Source organism: Panthera leo, chromosome B4, assembly GCF_018350215.1.
Source record: "Panthera leo isolate Ple1 chromosome B4, P.leo_Ple1_pat1.1, whole genome shotgun sequence".
Lineage (NCBI taxonomy): Eukaryota > Metazoa > Chordata > Mammalia > Carnivora > Felidae > Panthera > Panthera leo.
Window position 1 is genome coordinate 112,473,567 of NC_056685.1, and position 13,474 is coordinate 112,487,040.

Here is a 13,474-nt window from a genome sequence, read left to right on the forward strand (position 1 = left end):
CAACCACAAAGGGTCAGAGGCGAAAAGACACTTCCCAACCTCTTACGTAATCCAACACAATTGTTAGCAAAAGTAAGAACAAACACTAGGTATTTCATAAAGATAAAAAGAAAGTGGATGCTAATGGTTGAATTGTGCCCCCTTCACACCGACACAAAGATATGTTCAAAGTCTAATCTCTAGGACCCGCAAGTGTGGGTGAGCTTATTTGGAAATAAGGTCTTTGCAGATGGGATCAAGTTAAATGAATTCCTGCTCAATTGGGGTGGGGCCTAATCTGATATAACCAATGTCCTTATAGGAAGAGAAGAGACACAGACACACAGGAGAAGACGGTCCTGTGGAGATGGTGGCAGGGACTGAGCCTTGCGGAGAAGCAAGGAGGTGTTCTTCCCTAGAGGTTCAGAGGGAGCGGGGCCCTGCCAACGCCTTGATTTTGAACTTCTAGACTCCAGAATTGTGAGAGGGTAAATTTCTGCCATTTCAAGCTCCTAGGTTTGAGGTACTTTGTTAGAGCAGCTCTAGGAAACTAACACAATGGGGTTTTCTCACAGGAGCCAACCAGTAGGGGGGACAGGAGACAGACCCAATCCAGCATGAAATAGAGGACTCTGTTGTTTTGTTCCTCAAAGTACGGACCAAGAAGCAGCAGCCTTTCTGGGAACCTGTTCGAGATGCACAATTTCAAACCCCATCCCGGACCCAAGACCTAATTGCCCTTGAGGTGATTGCAGCCCAAACTCTGTGACCTGGCAGTCAACCTGTGTGAGCCCTTTCCATGTGCTGGGCTCCAGTCTAAAAGTTACACACTAGGTTAACCCGCTTAATCCACACACCAGCCTGCGAGGTAGGTACCATTATCATTCCCATTTTGCAGATAAGGAAATGACTCACAGAAAGGTTGAGTAATTTTGCTAAGTTGGGCAAATAACAACTGTTGAAGTCAGGGAAATGAGCCATATTTATCTTTATTTCAAAGGAAAAATATATAAGAAAGAAGTTGTATCGTTACTTGAGAGAGGGGTCCTGAAGGGCCAGGCCTCTCCACTCTCTGTGTCCTGAACAAAATTGGAAGCTGCTGGAAAAGATGTGTTTGAAGATGCGTTTTGCAGATCAAAGTCCAAAACGGTGATCTCTGTTCCTCTGTCTTGACCCATTCTTCACCCAGTTGTAGGTTAAGCAGCAGGTAACAGCAGACTTTCTCCTCCGACAGGAAGGCTCCCACATGCAGGAGGCAGGACTAGAGAAGAGAGCGTGGCACTCAAGGTCCAGCTCTGAAGAAAATAATCTAATGAAGCCATGGACCTTGAACACCTGAATGCCTTCCAACAGAAACTCCCTTTTCACTGTCATGAGAATGAGATCTCTCGGGAGGTGTAAGAGAGAAGGAAGATAAAGCCTTTCCTCCCTCCTGTTGAACATTCTGGGAGATTGATGTTTTGCAGGCCAGCAAGACTGGAAAAAAGGAAAAGAGTGGCTTCCTCTGATACCACCTCGACCCCTGTATACACTGAAGGTAAATATAAACTACTACATCGGTTTCAGAAGAAGGTAAAGACCACTGCAGTAGAGTGAATATCCCTATAAATTGAGTCGAATGTATTTTTTAGTTTCCAGTGCATATAAAAGTTATATGTACAATATACTGTAGTCTATTAAGTGTGCAATAGCATTATGTCTAAAAACTGTACATACCTTAATTTTATAGCTAAAAAATACTAACCATCATCTGAGCTTTCAGTGAGTCATAATCACTGGTAAACGATCACCATGACAAATACAATAATAAAGAAAAAGCTTGAAATATTGCAGGAATTACTAAAATGTGACAGAGACACAAAATGAGCACATGTCTGTAAACCGGCTCCATGGAGGATTACGGAAGATTGCCACAAACCTGCCTTATTTATTTATTTATTTATTTATTTAATTTACTTTAATTTCTAAATGTTTTTAAATGCTTATTTATTTTTGAGAGAGAGAGAAAGACAGAGCATGAGCAGGGGAGGGGCAGAGAGAGAGGGAGACACAGAATCCGAAGCGGGCTCCAGGCTCTGAGCTGTCAGCACAGAGCCCAACGGGGGTTGGAACTCACAAACCGCGAGATCATGACCTGGGCCAAAATCGGACCCTGAAGCGACTGAGCCAACCAGGTGCCCCAAACCTGCCATTTTCAAAAACCACAATATCTGCAAAGTACAAGACAGTAAAGCACAGTAAAATGAGGTATACCACTATTTCCAATGATAAAATTTATTCCTCTGTATTTCTATTATTTGGTTACATGATTGTGTCTTTGTTAAACTATGATCACCTTAAAGTCAAGGATGACATCTTCTTCACTCTTACATCTCCAGTTAGACACAGGCCTAGTAAATATTTTTGCATGACCAGAAATACACATCATACCATGAAAATCACAATTAAACTCATTAGGAGTATTTCAAACGTGACATCCAATATGATGTCACTAAGCGACATATGGCTATTAACTTTAAATTAATTACAATTACACAACATTTAAAAATCAGTTCTTTGCCACCTTTCTATTACCTATGGTAATAGGTACCATATTGGACAGTGCTGATACAGAACATTTTTAAGGTTGAACAGTGTTGTAGTTTCATTTTTTTTTTTTTGCAAACAAATGTATCCTTTTTGAAATGTAACAAATCACATTGGTGGGATGACCCATTATCTTATAGCCCTGCATAAGAGGGCAAAGATAAAGGATGCTGTGGGTGTGCAGTGACTGTTCATTGTTGGACACAAACTCATTCTTTTCTAAAGTAGCAGGAGGCAACACATTGAAGGAATGAAATGTTTGCCTTTTCTTACTTACAAGCTGTGTATCCATGCAGAAATTATTTGACTTCTCTGGGGCTTCATTTGCTGATTTAAAAAGGTATTAAATAACCACACATAGTCCCCAGGGCTAATGTAAGTATTAAATGAGATACTGTATGTCCAATTAAGACATAGAGTTGAATAAAGGATAGTTTTTATCTCTATGGCACCTGAGCCTCAGGACACTCACCTGTTGCCACAATGCAGAGGGACTGCTAAGAGCCATGAATAGATTATCTTCTCAGTTTTCACGACTACCACCTTTGGCCTTGACATGCTTTGAGTTGTAGAAACTATTGCAAAAGCGGAGGCCGATCCTAACTGGCTCAGCACACATTGCGGTTATAATTCTGACTCTGCACTTACTCTTTCTAAATTTCATCATCTGTGAAATAGGTACAGTACATTCTTATGGGAGTTTTGTGATAAGCAGATGTGGACCAGAAAGAGCCTAGCACAGAAGCTTTGTATGCACGGAATAAACTCCAGAAATAAATGTATGTTGTGGTTGTTATCTTTCTACCAGGACTTATATTTACAAAAAAAAAAAAAAGTTTATTGAATGGATGAATGTATGAATGAATGGAGTAAGCCAAATCAATAAATAGCCTCTCCTAGCTATTGCCTGATGCCACACTGTAAATAAATATCACTAACATGATTACTTCATGAAAGACGAGCGTGTGATTAAATAGCTCACACAAAGCACTGTGCTTTTCAGGTGGTGACTGCTGTAATGGAGAATAGGACTTTGCTAGAGCTTAGATCTGTAAGCTCTGGTTCTCAGGATTATCCAAATATTATTTTTCTTTCCTGCCAAATCTATGCATACTATATAATTGACCGTCCATTAATATTGACGGTGTAAATTTTCTGTTTACACTTTGATTTTTAACACTGACCGTATTTCTTTAAAGAAGTAAACACTGCTTTAGTCAAAGCCATTATAAAAATAGCCCGTGTTTCCTAATGGAAAACCAGATTCAGTTAATCACTTGACAAAGTTTCATCGAATATTGTTTTGTTAGCAACTCCGATCAATGCAGAAAAGTCTAAAAATAATTGGGTTTCAGAAAAGGCATCTGGGATGACACAGGAGGGGAATATAATGTTTATCTGTGGCTGGTGAATTTTGTGTAATAATCCTACAGATAAAATTATAGTGCCTGGGCTAATTAGTTGTTCTCCAAGTGCCCTGACCAGATCTATTTTTTTCCCATCTCCGTCTTGCCCCAAGAAGACCTCTCATCTTTCTAGCTTTCTTGACGGTTGTCTTTCATTTAGGCTTAATCAGTGGGAGGATCTGACATAAAAGGTGAGGAGAGAGACCCTGTTTCAGGACCTCACCTCTGGCAGATGTGGCAACCTTCCAGAAACATAGCTCCCTGGGCACAGAAATCCTCCAAAGCTGTTCTCTTACTTGGATCCAGAAACTCAGTTCTTCCCCTGTCCATGTAGCCATTGGGGTAACAATGGCTTTTCACCACTGCCATCTTTTGGTGCCTTGTTGTCCCTTGCTTGGTGCAGTAAACTCTGTGCACACTGTATAATAGTCCCTTCATTTGAACTCTCAGAGGTAAATTCTTTTCTATCAGGTGCTGATTTACACAAAGATCAAAAGAGAACACTCAGTTGCCACGTATTTACCAGTATTTGACTTTTCTACAAAATGGGAATAACATTAGTATTGACTCATGTATACTCTGCAAGGCTGTGAAGTTGCTATGTAATAATGAGAGGGAATCTCATGACTTCTCCTGGAAATTTTGTGTTGATAAGCTTTTGTGTTCTGAGTGGTAAATAATGAAGGAGACTCATTTTTTTGACCATAAGGAAGCCAGCCTGAAAATGTAATGAAGGAAGACAAAGTTGAAAGAGATGCAGAGAAACTTGGTTGGAACTCTGATCAAGTTGTACCTACGGGCTCCTCCAATGGCAGGACGGTTTGAGTTTTCCTTTGCGGTTTAAACCAGTTTGGATTTGGTTGTCAGGATTTGCAAACACAAAAGATCCAACATTGTAGAAAAAAACAACTCTTCTCACATATTTGCTTATTGAATGTGGAGAGCATAAATGTAGTTTATGATAAATCTCTACTTTTTGTAAATCAGCCTATTACCCCAGGCTTGCTGAGCGGTCTGCTTTGATAGGTCTTTATAAACCCTGCAGAAAATAAACAAATCTAAATTTGAAGATTTAACTAAATGCAAGAAATGTTTCTAATATTTACAATATTAGAATATTAATCGAGTAATTATAGAAATATTCAAGCCAGCGCCCTGGTTATACACATGATGTTTTAAACCTGATTAGTATCTTAGTAACTGAAAATACCAGCTTTCTAGACCAATCAGGAAAAATCAGCTTTGCACGTTATCAGCTCAGCACTGAATATAGGTAATGTAAGTTGTAATACACAAAGGTCAAAAAATAGGAGGAGATGAAATATCTGAGAACTTGAAAAGATGTACTATTTTTGCCAAGAACACAATGTCTGCTGTCTTCAGAAAATTGAGTTTAGGGAAGATTACAATTACACTTTTATACAATAGTAAGTTTGAATGTATTTGTAAATTTATTTGTTTCAAAATGATGACATTAGCAAAAATTTTACATAGCCTGTATTGAATTTACATATTCAAATGAGGCTTTACCAGTAATAATGGGGTTTAATACAGAGCTAGATAGAATTTGAAGTTCAACGTTATGTCAAAGAATCTAAGACCCTATGAGTTACAAAAGATCAATGTTTTTTTATTTGATTTCTTCTGAAAATTAGACAAGATTTACTAAATTGTTGACATGTATATACATATATATATAAATATATATATATATATATATATATACACACATTTACTCCAAATTTTACGTTTAGGGAAATAAGAATATTTGCAATAACTCAGTTAACATCAACAGAAAGCTTCAAAAAAGAATTCTGAAAATGGCAGGCAAATTATTTTTTTTATTGTAGGCAATTATTTAAACTGCATATTTGGCTTTATATGCATTATAAATCATGTGGGGAAAAGATCCACATTGCAGTTAGGTTTTCAGTATCTAGCTTTCTTTTTTTTTTTTTTTTTTTTTTTTTGAGCAACGATATTAATGGGATTTTGCCAGGTTATAAAAACGAGGGCTTTCTTGGGAGTTATTTATAATTTCCAAGCTGGATGGCGGAACGCACATAGACACATCGGAAGGTGGATGGTTGGATCTCCCAGTACTGGACCGGGTTGCTGAAAAGGCTCACACCTGAATAAGAAGCCTTTTTGGTGTTGTATCCAGGTGGGCAGAAGTCGTTAGACCCGACTGCAGAGATATTGTTGTTATGAAGGTAGACAACCTGCAAAATGAAATAATGGAGAATGATTATTTTCCTCTAAATATACTAAGCCATTCATGCAAATACCTTATTCTTTTTCTTTTATTATTTACTCTTTATCCTAGACCCATCCTTTCTCTTACACTTTCTGCCCAACCATCAACAAATGCTGCTAGCTTGATCTTCAAAATGTACCCAGAACCCAGTCCTTATCCCCACATCGACTTCTACAACATTGTCCAAAACTGCCATTATCTCCTCCTGGATGATTCAAGCTGCCTTTATTGTTGTCTTTCCTGCTTCCTCTTTTGCTCTGAAGTCAGTTTCCCTCCCTTCCTTCCTTCCTTCCTTCCTTCCTTCCTTCCTTCTCTCCTTCCTTCCTTCCTTCTTCCCCTCCCTCCCTCCTTCCTTCCTTTTTCTTTTTTATTTTCTGTAACCCTGTAAGTTAGCTCATAGAACAATTACTTAAAAAATTGAGCCGTTATATATTCTTTGCCTCAACACTCCAATGGCTTCCCATCTCATGCAGAATAAAGTCCAAAGTTCTCACAATGACCCACAAATCCAACATGGTCTGCCATCCTTCTGCTCTGACCTCATCTCCCCTCACTATTCAATCTAACTGGCCTACCTGCTTTTCCTCTATTAAAAGATCAAGGTCCTTCCTTAGGTTGGCACACATTGTTTCCTCTACCTGGCCTTATCTTCTCCACGATATCTACAAGGCTTACTCTTTCACGTAGTTTATGTAACTTCTCCTTACCAGAGATGTCTTCCCTGACTATCCAATGCTGCCATTCATTCTCCATCCCAGTCACACTACTTTAAATCTTCACAGTAATTATCACTATAGAGCATATTATATGTTTGTTTGTTTGTTTCACCTGTTTTCCTTCTCTAGAATAAAAGCTCCATGAGGAAGGAAACTTGTTTTGTTTTGTTCATGACTGTATCTTCAGTGTCTATTAAACACAGTAGGTGTCCAATAAATATACATTAAATGAACACATGAATAAATTGATGTTATTTCATAAATTGTGTCTACATGGGCTGTTTTCAAGGCAAAGATAAAATGAGGGACCTTTGAACAAGATTATGCAGAATGAGGAAGTAATATATAATGAACAAGAGGAGTGTGCATAGTATTTGAATCAAAATAATCACAAAGTCTAAGAAACACTTGAGTGTCATAGCATTTGGAATGAATAGACCTAGAAAGTTTTTTTTAAGTTTATTTATTTATTTTGAGAGAGGTACAGAGAGCATGCAGGGAAGGGGCGGAGAGACAGGGAGAAAGAGAATCCCAAGCAGGCTCCACACTGTCAGCACCGAGCCTGATGTGGGGCTCAAATTCATGAACTGCAAGATCATGATCTAAGCCCAAATCAAGAGTCAGACACTCAAATGACTGAGCCACCCAGACACCCCAGACCTAGAAATTTTTAATAAAAATTTATTCCATATTACAAATTCTATCTTATGAATAGAATTCTATAGTTCATTAGAATTTTTTCTGAAATGTATTTTATGATTATGTTTAAGATAATGGTAACTTGTTCATAGGTTTTTCTCAAGGATATTAAATATTACACTTATGAAAGGGCTTTAGAAATGGGTTTCCATGTAGATGTGATTTCTGAAGAGTGAGAAGTGACTTATCATACAACCTAACTTAAAATATAATAGTAACGTGACAGTTTCTAAAGTGTGTTATAAAGCCTATGAGATGCTTCCTTAAAATAATTAACTTAACCCAGAACACTCCTACTTATATGCAGGTGAAAAAGGCTTTGTTTAAAAAGGTTTTAGAAGGAAGACAATAAAAACAGAAACAAGTGATATTAAAGCCAAACAATAGCTATAAGTATTTTTTTATAATTTTCAAACTTTGAAAATTTCTTCTCATTTGCCATTCTCTATTTCCTGGCAGTGACTAGCAAGAAAGGGGGCTCATGTTTGGTTAGAATTTAGGGCTAATACTGAAGGTGAGAGAAGAAAATGTCAAGACATAAAGCAAGTATTAGTCTGTGTAAAAAAGAAAATTAGATTCTCAACTCATTTTATAAGGTCATTATTTTCTATTATTAAAACCAGGCAAAAATCATGTTCATCATCATCACACACACACACACACACACACACACACACAACCTACCTGTAAATATTTCATATTAGCATAAAGAACTTTAACAAAATATTAGGAAACTGTATCTCACAAAATATAAAAAGATTATACACCATGACCAAGATGAAGCATAATTTATCTCAGGCATGTAAAATTGCTTTAACTGGAAATTAATTAATTTAATTTACTCTATTAAAAGAATAAACAACCAAAACCACATGATCATCTCAACAGACACAGAAAAAGCATCTGAAAAATTCACTACAAAAACTTTCAATAAACTAATAAAAGAATCTTCTTAACTAGACAAAGAGCATCTACAAAAGACCTGTAGCTAACATCACACTGAATGGTAAAAAATTGAATGTCCACCCCTCTCTTAAAAGGAAAACAAGTCAAAGATGTCTAATTTCATCACTTCTATTCAATATTGTACTGGATATTCTAGCCAGTGCAATGAAGCAAGAAAAATAAATGAAAATAATTCAGATAAGAAAAGAATAACTAAAACTGTATTTATTTACAAGTGACATGATCCCAAATACAGAATATCCAAAGACGTGCACAAAAACTTCTGCAACTAAAAAAATTTCAGCACAGTACCAGGATAGAAGATCAATAAACAAGAATGAATTATATTTACATATACAGTAAAACCTTGGATTGCAAGTAACTTGCTCTGTGAGTGTTCTGCAAGATTAGCAAATGCTTCTAATAAATTTTAACTTGATAAATGACTGATGATGTCTTGCAATAGGAGTAGTATGTGATGACAAATGTCACATGGTCACAACTGAGCCAATTGTTCTTGAAATTAACTTTGATTAATTTGGATTACAAGCATGTTTCTGGAATGAATTATACTCACAAACCAAGGTTTTACTGTACTAGCAAAAAAAATGCAAAAATGAAATTAAGGTAACCATTCACAACAGCATCAAAAATAATAAAGAAAATGACAATAAACTTAGTAAAACAATTGTGAGACATGTATACTAAAAATGACAAAACATTGCTGTGAGAAGTTAAATAATATGAAATAGAGAGATATTCCATGTTTATGAATTGGAGGACTCAATATTATTCAGATGACAATTCACCCCTAACTGATCTATAGATTCAACACAATCCCTATTTTGCAGGCTATTTTTGCAAAAATTAAAAGCTGATTCTAAAATTTATATGAAAACGCAAAGAAACAAGAATAGTTCTTATTTTTGAAAAATAAGAACAATGTTAAAAGACCTTCACTCCCAACTTCAAAACACAGCCAAAGGCTATAGTATCAAAAAGCTTAGTGCTAGCAAGCAAAATGTGGTATATCCATACAACGGAATGTTACTCACTGATAAAAATGGAAGAACTACTGATACATGTTGTTATGGGTGACCTAACATCATTACAATAAGTCATTCTATTTATATGAAATGTCCAGGAAAGGCAAATCCACGGAGGTATAAAATAGATTAATGATTTCCTGTGAAAGGGGATGAGATTGAAAATTGACCAGAAATGGATATGAGGAATATTTGGGGGTAACATAAGTACTAGAACTGAATTGTGGTGACGGTTGAACAACTATATAATTTTGCTAAAAACAACTGAGTTATATGCTTACGAAAAAAGCAGTGATATGGGTGAAATCTCTAAGAGCCTATAAGAAGGGATGTGAAATGGGTGCACGGATAGCCAATTAGAGATGAAAAACCAAGAATGAGACCCTTCTGAACGTGAGACCCTGTGTGAATGCCCATGAGATTTGCTGACATTCAACAAAGATTTCAAAATAGCATGTTTTATAAATTTTTCTCTGTGACTCACAATAAGAACACATTATACACTAAGGTTTGGTATATATGAAACTACGCATTTAAACAACATTTTTATGAAATCCTTACCATTACAGTGATATTTTCTTTCCATGCATCCTATCCTATCCTTTCTTATCCCATACATGTTAATTAACTCATCAAACTTATTTTATGAACTCAATAATGTGTCCAGACTGAAATTTGAAAAATGGCAATCAAGAAGATAACACGGATTATTCTGGGATATAAAAATGAAAACAAACCAATCCCCGCAGCCCCCCAAAAATGCCCACCACCAACAGAAATCTTAATAGTAACAATGGTAGCTATTACTTGGTCTTCTAAGTGTCTTGCTTTTGCTTGTGCCTTCAGATCTGCTTACTCATTATCCTACCACCATCAAAGACCCACTAAAAAAGAATCAGCGTGAAATACAATGTTTTCAAGTGTCATCTTTATACTTATAATTCAGATACTTTATTGAAATCTAGCTAACGTGAATCCTTATAGCTATTTCGCTTGGAGTTTTTGTCACAAACCAATAAAAAAAAAAAAAAAGACGTCCATCACATTTTGGCAGAACTGATGGCAGAGTAAGGGATAAACCTATCTTGAACCACAAGCAAAAAAGTTGAGGTACTAGATTACTAAAATGGCAACTTGATAAAAAGGTTTTATCTATAATAGAGCATCAATGTCAAGATATAATTTCTGAATCATCATGGTTCAACTAAGTACCTAGGTAAATATCTGACAGAAGCAATTTAAATCTGAACTTTATAGAAGCTGAAAAATTAGATAAAATAAGCCAATACATAAAATCTATGAATAACCACATTAACTTTTGAATATAAAATTTGAATAATATAGGGGCGCCTGGGTGGCTCAGTCGGTTAAGCGGCCGACTTCGGCTCAGGTCATGATCTCGCGGTCTGTGAGTTCGAGCCCCACGTCTGGCTCTGTGCTGACAGCTCAGAGCCTGGAACCTGTTTCAGATTCTGTGTCTCCCTCTCTCTGACCCTCCACTGTTCATGCTCTGTCTCTCTCTGTCTCAAAAATAAATAAACGTTAAAAAAAAAAAAAAATTAAAAAAAAATAAATAAATAAAAAATAAAAAAAAATTGACTAATATATTTGTGCAATTTCCTGAGTAACAGTGGAAATATTATTTTGTTATATGTGAAAAAAATATTATCACTATTTAAACTGATGAGCATGCCTTACATTTATAGGTTTACAGACAACAAAGCTCTATTATCACCATGGGCCATTGGACCATATCTTCTTATCCTTATGCATGTACTATAGCTTGATAACTGACATGAAGTTAACTCGGTCACAGAACATTCCTTTTGACCTATATTGCATCTGCTAAAGCTAAAATTTAAAACTTCTCTTTTATTCCATATCTATTCATCACAAATGATCTCATCTCCTTCAACCAATATGTTTTTGTTACACTGATCTATGGCTTAAAACTACCTTGCCTGCTTCCTAAAACATACTCTATTCTAGAAGATAGCATTATAATAAGGTTAAGGTAATAGTCCTATTAAAAAAATAATAATTCAAGCCTGTATTTTTCAGGAAACCAGAATGAATAATGATGTGGAAACATGAAAAATATCTTTCTGCAAAAATATTGCCAGGCAGAGCTACCTGCCTCCTAGCATCCCAGTAGGGAGGGTTTGCTCCCTAGAGACCCCTTACAGGTTTAGTGGTGCTGCATTACCTGGATGTATTTGTGCTCCGCCAGCCCACCAGGTACTCTGATAAGCTTATTGTTGTCCAAGTGAAGCTCCCTCAAATGAGGAGTGTTGGCCAGAGTGCCATTGTCAATAGCAGAGATGCTGTTAAAACTCAGTCCCAACCTGCAAAAGGAAGTGGAAATGAATGCATGTCCTCTGCTCAGGGCACATGGATGCTTTCTTCACAGGTGCTGTGTGATTTATCAAGTCAACAGCAAGGACTTTCTTTGTTTTTGTATTTACTGTTCCCTTTGCTTAGAGTACTTTTTTCCAACCTTGCTGAGCCTACATAAAGCCCATTGGTTCCAAAGTTCCCACCATAGAGTCACTTTCTCTCTTTTTTTAAATGTTTATTTATTTGGAGAGAAAGAGAGCAAAAGCACATGTGTGCAAGCAGGGGAGGGACAGAGAGAGAGAGAGAGAGAGAGAGAGAGAAAGAAAGAGAGAGAGAGAGAGATAATCCCAAACAGGCTCTGCACTGTCGGTGCAGAGCCCAACCTTAGGCTCCGAACCAAAGACCATGACTTGAGCTGAAATCAAGAGTCTTGGGTTTAACTGACTAAACCACCCAGGCACCCCAACTTACTCTCTTTGAAACTCGTCTGATCCTACCAAACTAGATAGGTACCCCTAGTAAATGCTCCTATAGCATCCTGTTAGCACCCTCTTAAAAAATTCAAGGGACTGTGTACTTGTGGTCTCTCCTAGAGAAAAGTGACTGTTTTGCAGCATATCCAGTCTTAACAGAAAGCTTCTTATGATCAATGAGTCGCTGCTGAATTGATGTCTATGTATAATACATATGATGAATTCACTCCGTAGAATACTCAAAGGAGTACTATTATCATTTGGGTCACTTTAGAAATCAAACAATTGTATACTTATTATATACATTTCTTCATTGGAAATAAAAGGTAGAAGGTTCCAATGAATCAGTAAACATATCTGCCAGGAAGGTTAACAGAATTAGCATTTTGCTTTCGTTTGAGTTTATCAGTTATCATCTGCTACTATCAGAATTTGCCTGGTGCCAGCATTCCTGGCTTCTGACCCTGACCTCTGACCTACATGTCTGTTTCTTGGCCCTTTAACATTTCTTCTACAATACCACTCAAAGTTTTGGGCTGCATTTTTTAAATTAAGTGCGTAACAAGTGAAAGTTCTGCAGCCGTGCGGTCCCTTCCTAGTAAATGGGATTCAAAAGTCAGAAGAGGTTAACATGGAGACAAGGTTGATGTATTTGGCATTCCGAAGATGAATGCCTCTGTCAAACTAGGGTGCTGTCAATCCTAAAGGGCAGAGAGGAGATACCTGGGATGAGGCAACAAGGTAATGAAAGAGAACCAGAAAACTCAAAGGGAGAGAAAGAGGAGGAGTCTATTGGGCTCCTTCACATGATGTGGAATAGGCTTGGAAACTTTCTGTAGGATCGTTTTAGCTTGCCTTCAGCTAGTTCTGATTTTTGAGCCCTTCTGAGATTTAGATTCCGGTTTATGTAACCCAAGTCTCTCAGTTTTAATCATGACTTGGTATTTGAAATAACTGAGATTATACTATGCTAATTTTAAGCTATTAATAAAACAGTGGATTTATCTTAGCTATTGATTATTAACCTGGC

The 13,474-nt window shown here is 36.8% G+C and overlaps 1 protein-coding gene across 2 annotated transcripts in view; it reads right to left on the bottom strand.

Annotated features, from left to right (window-relative positions):
• Window positions 1–5,399: 5,399 nt before the first annotated feature.
• DCN (decorin) overlaps window positions 5,400–13,474 on the bottom strand; it is a 42,479-nt gene continuing 34,404 nt past the window's right edge. For both annotated transcript variants that reach the window (XM_042947347.1, XM_042947348.1), the window contains exons 7-8: window positions 11,841–11,979; window positions 5,400–6,193 (exon numbers count right to left, since the gene is read on the bottom strand). In XM_042947347.1, coding sequence (XP_042803281.1) covers window positions 5,999–6,193; window positions 11,841–11,979 — 334 coding nt within the window. In that variant the 3' untranslated portion in view covers window positions 5,400–5,998. The remainder of the gene's footprint in view (window positions 6,194–11,840; window positions 11,980–13,474) is intronic.